Source organism: Guillardia theta (genome assembly GCF_000315625.1).
Source record: "Guillardia theta CCMP2712 unplaced genomic scaffold GUITHscaffold_86, whole genome shotgun sequence".
NCBI classification, from domain to species: domain Eukaryota; class Cryptophyceae; order Pyrenomonadales; family Geminigeraceae; genus Guillardia; species Guillardia theta.
This window is the reverse complement of record NW_005434588.1, coordinates 288,133-300,239: the sequence shown is the minus strand read 5'-3', so window position 1 is coordinate 300,239 and position 12,107 is coordinate 288,133. Positions and strand designations below refer to the sequence as shown.

Here is a 12,107-nt window from a genome sequence, read left to right as displayed (position 1 = left end):
AAAGCGAGAAATGCTGTCTAGAGAAGCCCATTTCGCTCGGTCCGCTTTCGTGACGAAGTCAAATGTCACAGACTTGAGAAGCTTTGAGAATAACATGTCAGGAGGAGGAGGAGGAGGAGGAGGAGGAGGAGGAGGAGGAGGAGGAGGAGGAGGAGGAGGAGGAGGAGGAGGGGTATTTTCCTCACCTCATCGAGTTGATCATCTCTGATGTCTTCTTTGCAGATTCTTCGACAAGGCAACTCACTCCCCGTAAGAGCAAGCACACTAACCCTCCTCACCTACAATCCCTTGCAGCTTCGACCTCTTGGCCTGACATGGCGCGTCAGCAGGCGATGTTCGCAAGCACGCCTCCTCTCCTCACATCTTTCACGTTTCTCCCTCGCCTTGCCTGGATCAGCTCCGCTCTCTCTGACTCAATGGCGAAGAAGACTACCATGCACAAGGCTGTACCGAAGGCAATCAGAGCAGAACACCCACTGAGTCTCCTACGCTACCTGTTGCAAGCGCGTAGACTCCAGCATGGAGGAAGAAGATACTTACTCTCCTGTTGCACATTATCATGAATCGTCGACATTCCTTGCCTCCCCCCCACCTCTTCATGCTCGCTGGCCGTGCCGGGGGGGGCGCGCCGATGGATCCTGAGAGAACTTGTGAGGGAAGGAGGAAGGAGGGAAAGGGGTCAACCGTAAGAAGGAATCATCAGGTGAACTGGTCGGATCCCTTTCTCCCCCTGCCTGTTCAAACAGTCAGAGGACGGAGGAGGAGAGCAGGTGCTGGTGTGGAGGTCCGGTTTTTTGCCTCAGCTTCCGACATAGGATCGTTCCAATGTCTGCCTCAATCGCTACCTTTTGTCTTCTCATCATGAGTGGACAAACGCTCTAGTTCTTACTACACTTTACACTTCATGCTTCTCATGAATCTTGATTCGCATTTGGCATGTTCTGACTGATGCAATCATTGCGATAGCAGTGTCTGCACTGAATTCTACAAATGATCGGCGGCTTTGCCGATTCTATTTCTGACTCTAATGTCCATCAGTATCTCTTATTCTCCATTAGAGATAGTGATGGAAATCTCCTTTTTGCAAAAAGGGAGCGTCGATTCTAAATGTTTCGAAGCTTGTCACGTTATGGGAGTCCATCTCCTTTGTCCAATCTTCTCATGAGAACCATTATGTGAATTGTTGCATTCTGCTCCTGCTCCTGCTCCTGCTCCTGCTCCTGCTCCTGCTCCTGCTCCTGCTCCTGCTCCTGCTCCTGCTCCTGCTCCTGCTCCTGCTCCTGCTCCTGCTCCTGCTCCTGCTCCTGCTCCTGCTCCTGCTCCTGCTCCTGCTCCTGCTCCTGCTCCCCGCCTCCTTGCCTGCACTAATCAAAACTAGGACATGGCGCGAAGAGACGCCTACGGTTACACAGATACCAGAGACCGTTATTATGTGCCTACTAGGGCTCCCGAGTCACGGCGGCCCGGCCCGAGTTTTAAGGCACTGCAGGCTTCAAGGCTTCCTTCCGGGTCGAGTCCGGGATCCAGTCCGGGACCCGGTATGACTCAGTGATGCGGCTCCGGCCGGGCCCGACCGGAGCGGCAGCGCTGCCCGGTCCCCGACCGGTCTTCGGACGACGGTGATCGGAGTCGGACCGTCGAGTCCGTGGCACTGTCAAGCCTTGAAGCCCCGTGTTGAAGTTGAACCGTTCCGACGTCGGAACTCGGCAGTGAATATGCGTCACCAGTGAGTCACGAGTCACTGGCACTGCTGGGCCGGGCCCGGGGGCCCGGGGGCGGCCGTGGGACTGACTCTGTGAGTTGTGATCGGACCGTCACGTTACGTACTACGGTATCAGCCGGCCCAGGCAGCGGCGCCCCGCCGGCCCGGGTTACCGGCCTTGTGCCCGCCGCGTGAGGCTGACCGTCGACTCCGGCGGTATCAAACGGCGGGTGGCACGAAGTACCGTGCCGTAGTACGGTACGGTCGCTGCCACCAAACCGTATGATACCGGGTCCCAGGACCGTACCGTACCGCACTCTGAGGCTGCAGGAGTACCATACCGACCGTAAGCCTGTACCCGGCCTACCGTCACGGTGCTAGAACCAAACTGTACTCAACTTGCCAAGTAGGACGGTCACCGAGTCTGTACCGTAGTACGGTAGGTCCTTTACTCAAAAGTTAAGTTAAAAACGGTAGTACTACTGATGAGCCGCCATGAGGCTCATCAGTGATGTGACCGTGTCAACCCCGGTGACCAGTCTGAGCCTCTGGCTCCGATGTAGTACGGCAAACCTTCGTAAGTCGTGGTACTCTCACCCTACTGGTACTGCACACGAGTTACCACGAAGCCATTCGAGCGGAATCCGGAAACTTTCTTTTTTCACAGGTCATCCGTAAAACCAGTTTTACCATATTAAAACTAGTTTTAAATCTTTTACTGATATTTGGGTCTCCGTCCAGCAGCTTGCAGGGAACCGCGGCAGCCGCCATGCAGCAACCTCCCTTACCGCCTGAGTTCCTCTCCTGCCTTTCCTGCTCCTCTCCCCCCCCCTACTCTCCCGAAGCAGAAGGCTGTACGCTGGTACCTGCCCCACTTTCGGGATCCTCGCTCGACGACGCCATCTCCCATATTGTCATTCGGCCCGAGAGCCTCCGATCCTTCTTTGAGCTAGCAGACCTCACAGAGGATCCAGATCATGCTTCGTCCTCGCCGGCATCCGAGGCCAAGATAGAAGGGGAAGTCAGGTTGCCTGCGCTCGTCACAGCAGTCCAGGGACCCGCAGGTGCTCGCAAAGCTGACAAGCGGTTGAACCAGAGACATACCAAGCAAGCATGCGTATCCTGCAGGCAGAAGAAGCAGAAGTGCGAAGATGGAAGGCCCTGCCATCGCTGCATCAACGCACTGAGGGTCTGTACTGACAGCTACATGGTGAGTAAGAAGCGAACAAGAGTTTCACTAGACTGCAAGTGGTAACGCGGTCGCGGAGAGAGGTGGCGAGGGTAGGATAGCTGTACCAATAGATTTGAGTTATAATTACACGGATTGATCATGACGACTGTGCGAAGCTTGTTGGCTTGCTGTGAAACGTACGCCAGGCAAGCAGCGTATTCCCTGCTCGCTTTTTCACTGCGGTGACATGGTGAGACCGATTTTGAGAGTTGAAAGCTGATGTGTCGAGTGGTGAAGCAAACATGACATGTTTCTGCATGCTACAGTCACTCGTATGGGAACGACTTCGAGACCCTGTTGCAGGCAGTCGGAGGACGAAGTTTTCATCGGAGAACAGTTGCTGACAACTGCATTGATTGATGAACTCTGACATGCCCGACCTCCCGCTCGGTCACTGCTCAACATCACCCGCTTGAGTCTTGAATGAATCTGAGATTTTTGTGACTCAGGTTATGTTCGTGTATGGACGTGAGTTTCAATGCAATCAATCCTTTCAGAGCAACAAGGCAGAGTTTTGTTGGTTTGAGGGTGCCGTCTTGGACTGAGTTGAAGACGTGCATATAACAGCCTAAGACCGGGTAAGTCAGTGCTCTTCGGACATACAGTATGGACCTTTGCTCTCTTCATTGTTTGTAGTGGTCTGCATGATTTCGCTGTACAGAAGAAGGATTGTTGTCGTGGTGTTAGGATGGTGATGTTAACTGGCATCTTGATCACGTGTTGTGAGCCTTCATTAGGTGCAGACAAGCAGCAGTTCTGCAGAAGCTGTCAAAAGAATTGGCTTTGAAACCTGATAGAGATCTCAATACTGATGTTGTATCCACATGAGGATCCGAAAACACCCGGATACTCGTCGGATACTCTCCCGGATACTCCTTATTTAAGCGGACGCTTCCCCAGCGTTTGGCCTTCTGATTTCCCCACTTGCATGCACAGTGAGTGTGGTGATTGTGCGTAGTTTACCTCCCAGTAAACTTAGAGACGTCTATCTTCTGCTTGTCTATCTTCTTCATCCAGGCTTACTTTACTCGGCGTGTCGTTGACAATCCGATGATCTCTGTGATGTGTATACAACTCATGAACTTGTAGCAGCATCTTAAGTGTAGCACGGCTGTTGAGTAGTGACCGACCGTCTCTCCAGTACATGGTGAAGACAAGAAGTCACGTTCTATTCATGGCCGTAGGGAATCGGCCCGGACATGCTGTAGGGGGCGGACGTTACCCTGTGTAGGCTACCTAGTGGCTGACGGTGCCGAGGCTCTCAGCCTGTCGGACACTTGGAGCGCCATCCGACATGGGGCACAAGCCGCTGAGCCGCAGGCTGAGCTTACTAGTGACGGTCCCTTCATGGTACAATCGGAGGCTAGCCCCGCGTCGTAAGTCGGCGGGGCTGGGCGCCGGATCTTTCAATCATTGCCAGACTCCTGGACGGGGCGGCCGCGGTTGATATAACTCAGGCGTCTTTGGCGTCTTTCCTTTCCTCCCTCAGGCTGGCCCGGGCCTTCAAGGCTTGTTTCTTCCTCCGAAGTTCTTCAGCTCCACTCAGTGACTCTCCTTCATTCATGCTTGCCATTCAAGTTTGTGTCAGGCTGAGTCACAGGCCGTAGTACCGTAGTCACTGGTACCGGACACTTTACTCAAAGTTACGGTGGGGGTCACTGTGCGACGGTCCCCGCCGGGGGGAGGGGGAGGAGGGGGGGGGGGGGGGGGTGGGGGGTACGGGTAGTTGTGACACGTGGAGAGGCTGACAGCGGTGGCATGGAGTACCGTCGCCGCCATTACCGTATGATACCGGGTCCTAGCATCGCCTACCAACTGTATCCTACTGCTAGCACCGAAGTACTCAAGTAGTCTGTACGGTAGCATTGTGTGATGTGACTGTCAACAAGTCTGGCTCTGTAGTAAACCTTCGTAAGTCGTGGTACTCTCACCCTACTGGTACTGCACACGAGTACCACGGGAGTGCCAAGGAAGCCATTCGAGTGGAATCCGGAAACTTTCTTTTTTCACAGGTCAACCGTAAAATCAGTTTTACCATATTAAAACTAGTTTTAACTCTTTTACTATTCGGGTCACGTGACCTTCGGACAAGCACCCTTTTACCACAGGATTTCCGTCGAACAGCATGCAGGGAACCGCGGCAGCCGCCATGCAGCAACCTCCCTTACCGCCTGAGTTCCTCTCCTGCCTTTCCTGCTCCTCTCCCCCCCCCTACTCTCCCGAAGCAGAAGGCTGTACGCTGGTACCTGCCCCACTTTCGGGATCCTCGCTCGACGACGCCATCTCCCATATTGTCATTCGGCCCGAGAGCCTCCGATCCTTCTTGGAGCTAGCAGACCTCACAGAGGATCCAGATCATGCTTCGTCCTCGCCGGCATCCGAGGCCGAGATAGAAGGGGAAGTCAGGTTGCCTGCGCTCGTCACAGCAGTCCAGGGACCCGCAGGTGCTCGCAAAGCTGACAAGCGGTTGAACCAGAGACATACCAAGCAAGCATGCGTATCCTGCAGGCAGAAGAAGCAGAAGTGCGAAGATGGAAGGCCCTGCCATCGCTGCATCAACGCACTGAGGGTCTGTACTGACAGCTACATGGTGAGTAAGAAGCGAACAAGAGTTTCACTAGACTGCAAGTGGTAACGCGGTCGCGGAGAGAGGTGGCGAGGGTAGGATAGCTGTACCAATAGATTTGAGTTATCATTACACGGATTGATCATGACGACTGTGCGAAGCTTGTTGGCTTGCTGTGAAACGTACGCCAGGCAAGCAGCGTATTCCCTGCTCGCTTCTTCAATGCTCTTGAACTTGTAGCAGCATCTTAAGTGTAGCACGGCTGTTGAGTAGTGACCGACCGTCTCTCCAGTACATGGTGAAGACAAGAAGTCACGTTCTATTCATGGCCGTAGGGAATCGGCCCGGACATGCTGTAGGGGGCGGACGTTACCCTGTGTAGGCTACCTAGTGACCGACGGTGCCGAGGTTCATAGACACTGAGGAGCGCCATCCGACATGGAGCACAAGCCGCTGAGCCGCAGGCTGAGCTTACTAGTGACGGTTCCTTCATGGTACAATCCGGGTAGCCTGCGGGGGTGGGGCCGAGGCCAGGCGAGGTCGTAAGTCGGCGGGGCCGGGCGATCTGTTAGGCTAGTACAGGATGCCATGATGAGGGTTAGTTGTCTTTTTCTCTTCTCTCTTCTCGCCATATGTGATCAGTATGGTCTTTGCGACCGTCACTGCCACGGTCAGGGTCAAGCCTCGGGCTCCACTGAAGCCTTCTGATTGTCCTCGTACTGATTTTTAATTCGGGGTAGGACCGCTGCCGTGCCGCACGGGGCTTGGAGGCGCCGCCTCCGATCACCGTGCTGATGATTATCCGACCAGTCGGGCCCCGCACGGAGCCCGAAACTTCGGACGGATGCTGTGTGAGTAGACTGCTTTGAAGTTCGTTGGCCGAGTCAAACTTGATGATCGGATTGTCGGAAGGCATCGGGCCGCCGGTGCACTGATGACCGTCGGACACACGGCACTGACGGAGGCCTCAGTTGACTTGGGCAACATGTCAACCAATGACTCTACTCGGAAGAGTTGTCCCTGTGGTTACTCAGCTATATGAATCAGGATCGGGGCCCGTGCTTACTTCATCTCTTGCTCAGTTCGGCAGTTGCTCTGTTCTTTCAGTTCACCCTAAGGCAAGAGTAGGAGCAGAGCATTTATCACAACAGAGCCGGTTTGAACGTGAGAAAGGAGCGATGCTCAATAGATCAGTTGAGAGAAACTTGTATCCTGTCAATTCAGTGTTGTATCGGTTGACCAAAAATCGGGTTGAAACGGAAAAAATGAATACATTGAAAGTGTAGCAAACAAACCGGTTCTAACCAAAACACAGCAGGCGCTTGCCCTTTCCCCATGGCACATCAAACGAGGCAGATCGAACCAACCATCATCACGAAGAGTCAGTGTGATGACAACTTTGAATCATCGCTTGGCGGGAGGTGGAGGTGGAGGAGCAGATTGAAGATCGTTAATGATTGACTGTGTCTTCTTCCAGCCTTCGTTCGACAGGCGGCCGACTGTATCAGTGATATTACCTACAAGTTCAGGCACATGCCACTCCCTCGCCAGCGTTTGAGTATTTCTCCATCCCTGCTCTGAGTACTTTGCCACGGAGTCGGAGAGGTTGGAAACAAGTTGCGGGACTTGGTATTCCTCCATGAGTCTCTTGGTTTTGTTCCACCCTTCTACCGAGTACTTGGCAACGTCCTTTTCAAGGTTGGCCACCGCTTCATCCACCTTGTTGTCCTTGACAAACTTATGTGTCCTTTTGATCCCCTCAATCGTGTACTGCTTGACAGTCTCTGAGATGTTCGCCACCGCATCGTCCACATGGTTATCTCTGATGAATTTGTCGGTATGTTTGATCCCCTCAATCGTGTACTGCTTCACAGTCTCTGACATGTTCGCCACCGCATCATCCACATGGTTGTCTCGGATGAATTTGTCGGTGTGCTTCAGGCCTTGATTTACAACCTCAGAGATGTTGTTGAGCACATCGTCAACATGGTACTCTTTCATGAGGACCTGAGAAGTCTCAACCCCTCTTTGTACAACATCATCCACATGATACTCCCTGATCAATTCCTGAGTATGGTTCCAACCCACAGCCGAAACGTACGAGAGGTCTTGGATTACAGATCTGAACTTCTTGACATGATCTGCGTTCAGAATGACGTTGCTTTGTGTCATATCGGTACTGAGAACATGAACGCTCATCCACACTGTTACCAGCAGGCATAGCGTCACCACCATCGCTGTCTGCCCCTCCCCCGCCATGTTCCCCACCCGCTAGTCCGCGTCACCCTTGGTACACCCCTACCCCCTTCAAAAACCACCCCCATCAGTACCCACCCACTTATTCTCACCCTGTGAGTGAAATATATTGAGAAAGAGACATATAAATAAGGGGTACTTGTGATACCCCCACCCTGCAATGTGATGTACCCAACCCTTTGTGTTCCTCCTGATCCTTTACTCAACTTTCGGGAGGACCCACCCCTCAACAATGTACCCAACATCGATTGAACAACATTCAATCAGTACCCCACCTTATCAATTCATTGAATTTGATCCACCACCCACATTTTATCATTGAAGTACCCACACTTTTAATAGTCAATTACCCCCTTGTTATTTGTAGACCCCAAATTTCATTACCCTACCCCTTCATCCCGACACATTGGCTTCTGCCCACCACAGTATGCTACCCTCCAGCAGAAATTCACTACCCCTTTACTGACGAGGTAAATTCACCCACCCTTTCAATTATGTACCCTACCTCCAAGTTTCCTAAATCTTCCCTATTTTTATACCCCTGGTCAAACGTACCCTACCTCCTCGAATTAGGCCACCCACCCGGCCTGGTATTAACATCCACCTAGCGACCTATCTATCCCCACCCCTCATCTACATATCAAAACCACCGGTGATAATTCATGCCAGCCTCAGAGGTTTAGAGAGAAATATTGTAGGGCAGAAATCAAGACTAATACTTGTAATAGTGCTCAAATTTCCCTGTTTGCCCTGAGTACATGAGGGGTAGTTGAATGGAAATCCTAGGGTGGGGATGTTACGAGTAGTCTGCCACGGGTAGGGTGGAGGGAGAAAGTGGTAAATGAAGGGGTACTATGAGAGAAATGGAGGGGTACAGGATGATCCTCTGCGGGCAGGGGTAGTACTCACTGTGGTGGCATAGTTTGGGAATGGTGGAATGTTCGAGATCGGCGATCGAATGGACAACGGGGAGAAGAGGCGGAGAGGCGGGAGGATGAGTGGAGAGGAGATCAGGAGGGAGAGGACGAAGGACGAGAGAGAGAACATGGGGAAGGATAGACGAGGAGAGAGAGAGAGAGACATTGGGAGAAGAGAATATGAGGAGTGGTTGGAAACAATGGGAGGAGACGGGAGAAGGGGACCAGGATAGTGTACGAGGGGAGGGAGAGAGCGGAACTTTGAGAAAACTCCAAGAAGAAGAAGAGGTATGAATTCCGTCAAGGGTAAGAGATTAGAATTGCTCAAAGGAACACGCGAGCAGTGGAAAGCTGGACGATTTGCAAGGATACAGTCCAATGAAGATGCCAACATCACTGCCCTCGTCTCTAGCTTGCACACATTGTCTCATTGTATCTCTTTCAGGATGAAGTTTCTTACTGCTCTCGCTGCACTCTGCGCGATCTCGGTGATTGCTGAAGCCAGCGTTCCGGTATGCCACCTCGATGGGCGGGATCAGCGCTGACTTATTCCAAGGTTAGGAAGCAAGCTCCTGCATGGAAGGGAAAGGCTGTCAAGAACGGAGAGATTGTCGACCTCGCCTCCTCGGACTACAAGGTAGGGCGCTGGAGGCTGCGGAGGTAGGCATGGCATCGTGACTTCGCCGCGGCAGGGCAAGTGGCTGGTCCTGTTCTTCTATCCCCTCGACTTCACGTTTGTTTGCCCGACTGAGATCGTTGAGTTCAACAACAAGTACGCTGAGTTCAAGAAGCTGGGAGCCGAGGTGAAACTATTTCTAGTCCCTCTCCTCTCGTCCTCCCGCCCCACGCCCCCCACTCCTCCTCTGCCTCCTCCCACTCCCTCCTCTCCCACCTTCCTCCACCTCCCTTGTGTGTCGAACTGCAACTATCCTTTCCTCCCTCTCTCCCTCCTTTTACATATGCCCCCTTTCGCTATCTTCCTCTCCCTCCTCCCCCCACTTTCTACCTGTTCTAGGGTCTTCCTCTTGCTCGCTCCTCTCTCTTCTACTGTCCCTCGCGCCTCTTCGCTCCCTCTCTCCTCCTTACTTTCCCTCCGCAGGTCGTCGGTGTCTCCGTCGACTCCCCCCACACTCACCTCGCATGGACTCGCACAGACAGGAAGGACGGAGGGCTCGGCGCCATCGACTTCCCCCTCCTCTCTGACATCACGAAGCGGATCTCCTCCTCCTACGGCGTGCTGGTGGAGGATGAGGCGGACGAGCACTTTGGAGTAACCATGAGGGGAACTTACATCATCGACCCCGAGGGTGTTGTCCGCTCCTTTTCCATCAACGACGAGCCGGTAGGGCGCAACATCGACGAGGTCATGAGGCTACTTCAGGCTGCCCAGCACGCGGCCGCCAACAAGGGCCAGGGCTGCCCGGCGAACTGGAAGAAGGGAGATAAGACTATCAAGGCCAACAGGAAGGACTCGCTGGAGTTCTTCAAGCAGTGGATGTGAAACGAATGAAGTAGCTGCCCTCGGGCTGCAACCTTGCTCCTCCTGCCTCCTGGCCCACCACTTGCCGCCTCTCTATTTCCTCCTGCCCATTCCTCCCCAACACGAGAACTTCTACCTCAGGTGTCCCTCTTGCTGCCCTGGGTTGTGTTTCATCGCTTCCGTCTCCTTTTCTCTCCGCCTCCTCCTTGTTCATTTTTCTTGCACTCACCTTCCCATCTCATCCCGTAAGCGTCCACACACCCTCAATGGTTCAGTCGCGATTTTACACCTCAAAACTTCATCCCCCTCCCCTCCCCTTTCCTCCCTCCCCCCCAATCCTCCTCCTCCTCCTCCTCCTCCTCCACCTCCTCCTCCTCCTTCCCCCGCGTCGTCCTCATCATCGTCCTCGTCCTCGTCCTCGTCCTCGTCCTCGTCCTCGTCCTCCTCCCTTCGCCTTTCAGATCGATGTCGAGGGCTCGCTGGCCTCGAAGATCTCGGTGAATCGGAAGGAGGGAGTGGATCCGAGCAGGCCGACAGATTCAGAGAGATACTGGAAGACAAGTCAGAGGAGGCGAGGAGCCGGCGCAAGTAGAGGAGGGAGGTGGACCAGGAGAAGTGAACTAGTTGACGAGGGGGAGGAGGAGGAGGGCAAAAGGGGGGATGATACTGCTCTCTGCTGAAGGGTCCGTGGAGAGGCTTGTAGAGGAGGCAGTAGGAGAAGTGCCGGTTGAGGTGACATTAAGCCTCCCTTGAAGGCAATACGAGTCTTAGAGGAGGAGGAGAGAGGAAAGGAGGCAGAGAACTCATGGGAACGAGGAGAGAGCAAGAGGGGAGGAGGAGAGGGAGGGCTGGATAAGACAGAGGAAGGCAGAGGAGGAGAGGATAGGGGATAGGGAGTGAGAAGGGCCAAGAAGAGAGAAGTGGGAGGAAAGCGGGGGGTCGGAGTGAGTGATTAGGGAGGGCAGGAGGGCAGGAGCGAGGCAAGAGGGAGGAGGAGGAGGAGGGAAAAGTCTCAACCTCCTGTCAGTCTCGCGTATCTTGCCTTGAACTTCTCCCTCAGCTGCTGCGCCTTCTGCTTGGCGTCCAGCGCGATCTCCCTCCTCAGCTCTGCGATGCGGAGCAGCCGCATCCTCCTGACCTTGCTGTCGTCTTGCTGCATGCGCAACGATCCTGCCCTCTCCCCGCCTCTCCTCTCGCTCCTCCACCTGTCATGCAGGGGCGGCAGGAGGGGAGTGACAAAGGAGGAGGGCAACTTGGAGGTTGCGGGCGACATGGAGAAAGATACCTGGAACCCTTCGCTCCCTGCGAGGAGGAGGAGGGAGAGAAGCGGGATTCTTGTTCTGAACATGTTGGAAGACATGTGGCAGAGAACTGATACTCTCCTTCAGCTGCTCTTCATCCCCTCTCTCACAGCAGCAGAACGTATTCGCCCTTGTATCTTTGACACTTCCTCTGACTCCTCCTCTTTCTTTGTTTCCTCCTTTGCCGCTTTCACTGTTCGAAACACCGTCAGAGACCACAGCCCGATCGTTCGTTTCCTCCTTATCACTCACGAATCTAACCCGGAATTCTTTCCCGCTCCTGCTCTTGCCCCTGCCCCTGCCCCTGCCCCTCCTCGCTCCCTTCTCCTGCCCTTGCCCCGCTGCCCCTGCTCCTGCTCCTGCTCCTGCTCCTGCTCCTGCCCCTGCCCCTGCCCCTGCCCCTGCCCCTGCCCCTGCCCCTGCCCCTGCCCCTGCCCCTGCTCCTGCTCCTGCTCCTGCCCCTGCCTCTTCCCCTTACCCGTGGTATTAGTATTTGTAGACCTAGAGGTATAGAGGAAGAATAGGAATAGGAAAAAGCAGAAGCAGATACAGATGCAGATGCAGAAGCAGAAGCAGAAGCAGAAGCAGAAGCAGGGGCAGGGGCAGGGGCAGGGGCAGGGGCAGGGGCAGGGGCAGGGGCAGGGGCAGGGGCAG

The 12,107-nt window shown here is 54.2% G+C and overlaps 4 protein-coding genes across 4 annotated transcripts in view; 1 reads left to right on the top strand and 3 right to left on the bottom strand.

Moving 5' to 3' along the window:
* Window positions 1-737, bottom strand: part of GUITHDRAFT_154767 (hypothetical protein) — a gene marked incomplete at its 3' end in the record, with an annotated part of 3,073 nt that extends 2,336 nt beyond the window's left edge. The window contains exons 1-5 of the mRNA XM_005825215.1: window positions 685-737; window positions 593-638; window positions 495-544; window positions 362-444; window positions 279-309 (exon numbers count right to left, since the gene is read on the bottom strand). Coding sequence (XP_005825272.1) covers window positions 279-309; window positions 362-444; window positions 495-544; window positions 593-600 — 172 coding nt within the window. The 5' untranslated portion in view covers window positions 601-638; window positions 685-737. The remainder of the gene's footprint in view (window positions 1-278; window positions 310-361; window positions 445-494; window positions 545-592; window positions 639-684) is intronic.
* A 6,166-nt stretch (window positions 738-6,903) lies between these two features.
* GUITHDRAFT_115632 (hypothetical protein) lies at window positions 6,904-7,671 on the bottom strand (the record flags this gene model as incomplete). Its single annotated transcript, XM_005825214.1, has 1 exon — window positions 6,904-7,671. One exon carries the CDS (start codon window positions 7,669-7,671, stop codon window positions 6,904-6,906), a length of 768 nt encoding a protein of 255 aa, XP_005825271.1.
* A 1,515-nt stretch (window positions 7,672-9,186) lies between these two features.
* On the top strand, window positions 9,187-10,173 carry GUITHDRAFT_77318 (hypothetical protein; the record flags this gene model as incomplete). Its single annotated transcript, XM_005825213.1, has 3 exons — window positions 9,187-9,309; window positions 9,365-9,475; window positions 9,772-10,173. The coding sequence occupies 3 exons, from the start codon at window positions 9,187-9,189 to the stop codon at window positions 10,171-10,173; spliced, it is 636 nt and encodes a 211-aa protein (XP_005825270.1).
* Window positions 10,174-11,164: 991 nt separating this feature from the next.
* Window positions 11,165-11,500, bottom strand: GUITHDRAFT_144396 (hypothetical protein; the record flags this gene model as incomplete). Its single annotated transcript, XM_005825212.1, has 1 exon — window positions 11,165-11,500. The coding sequence occupies one exon, from the start codon at window positions 11,498-11,500 to the stop codon at window positions 11,165-11,167; it is 336 nt and encodes a 111-aa protein (XP_005825269.1).
* Window positions 11,501-12,107: the final 607 nt, after the last annotated feature.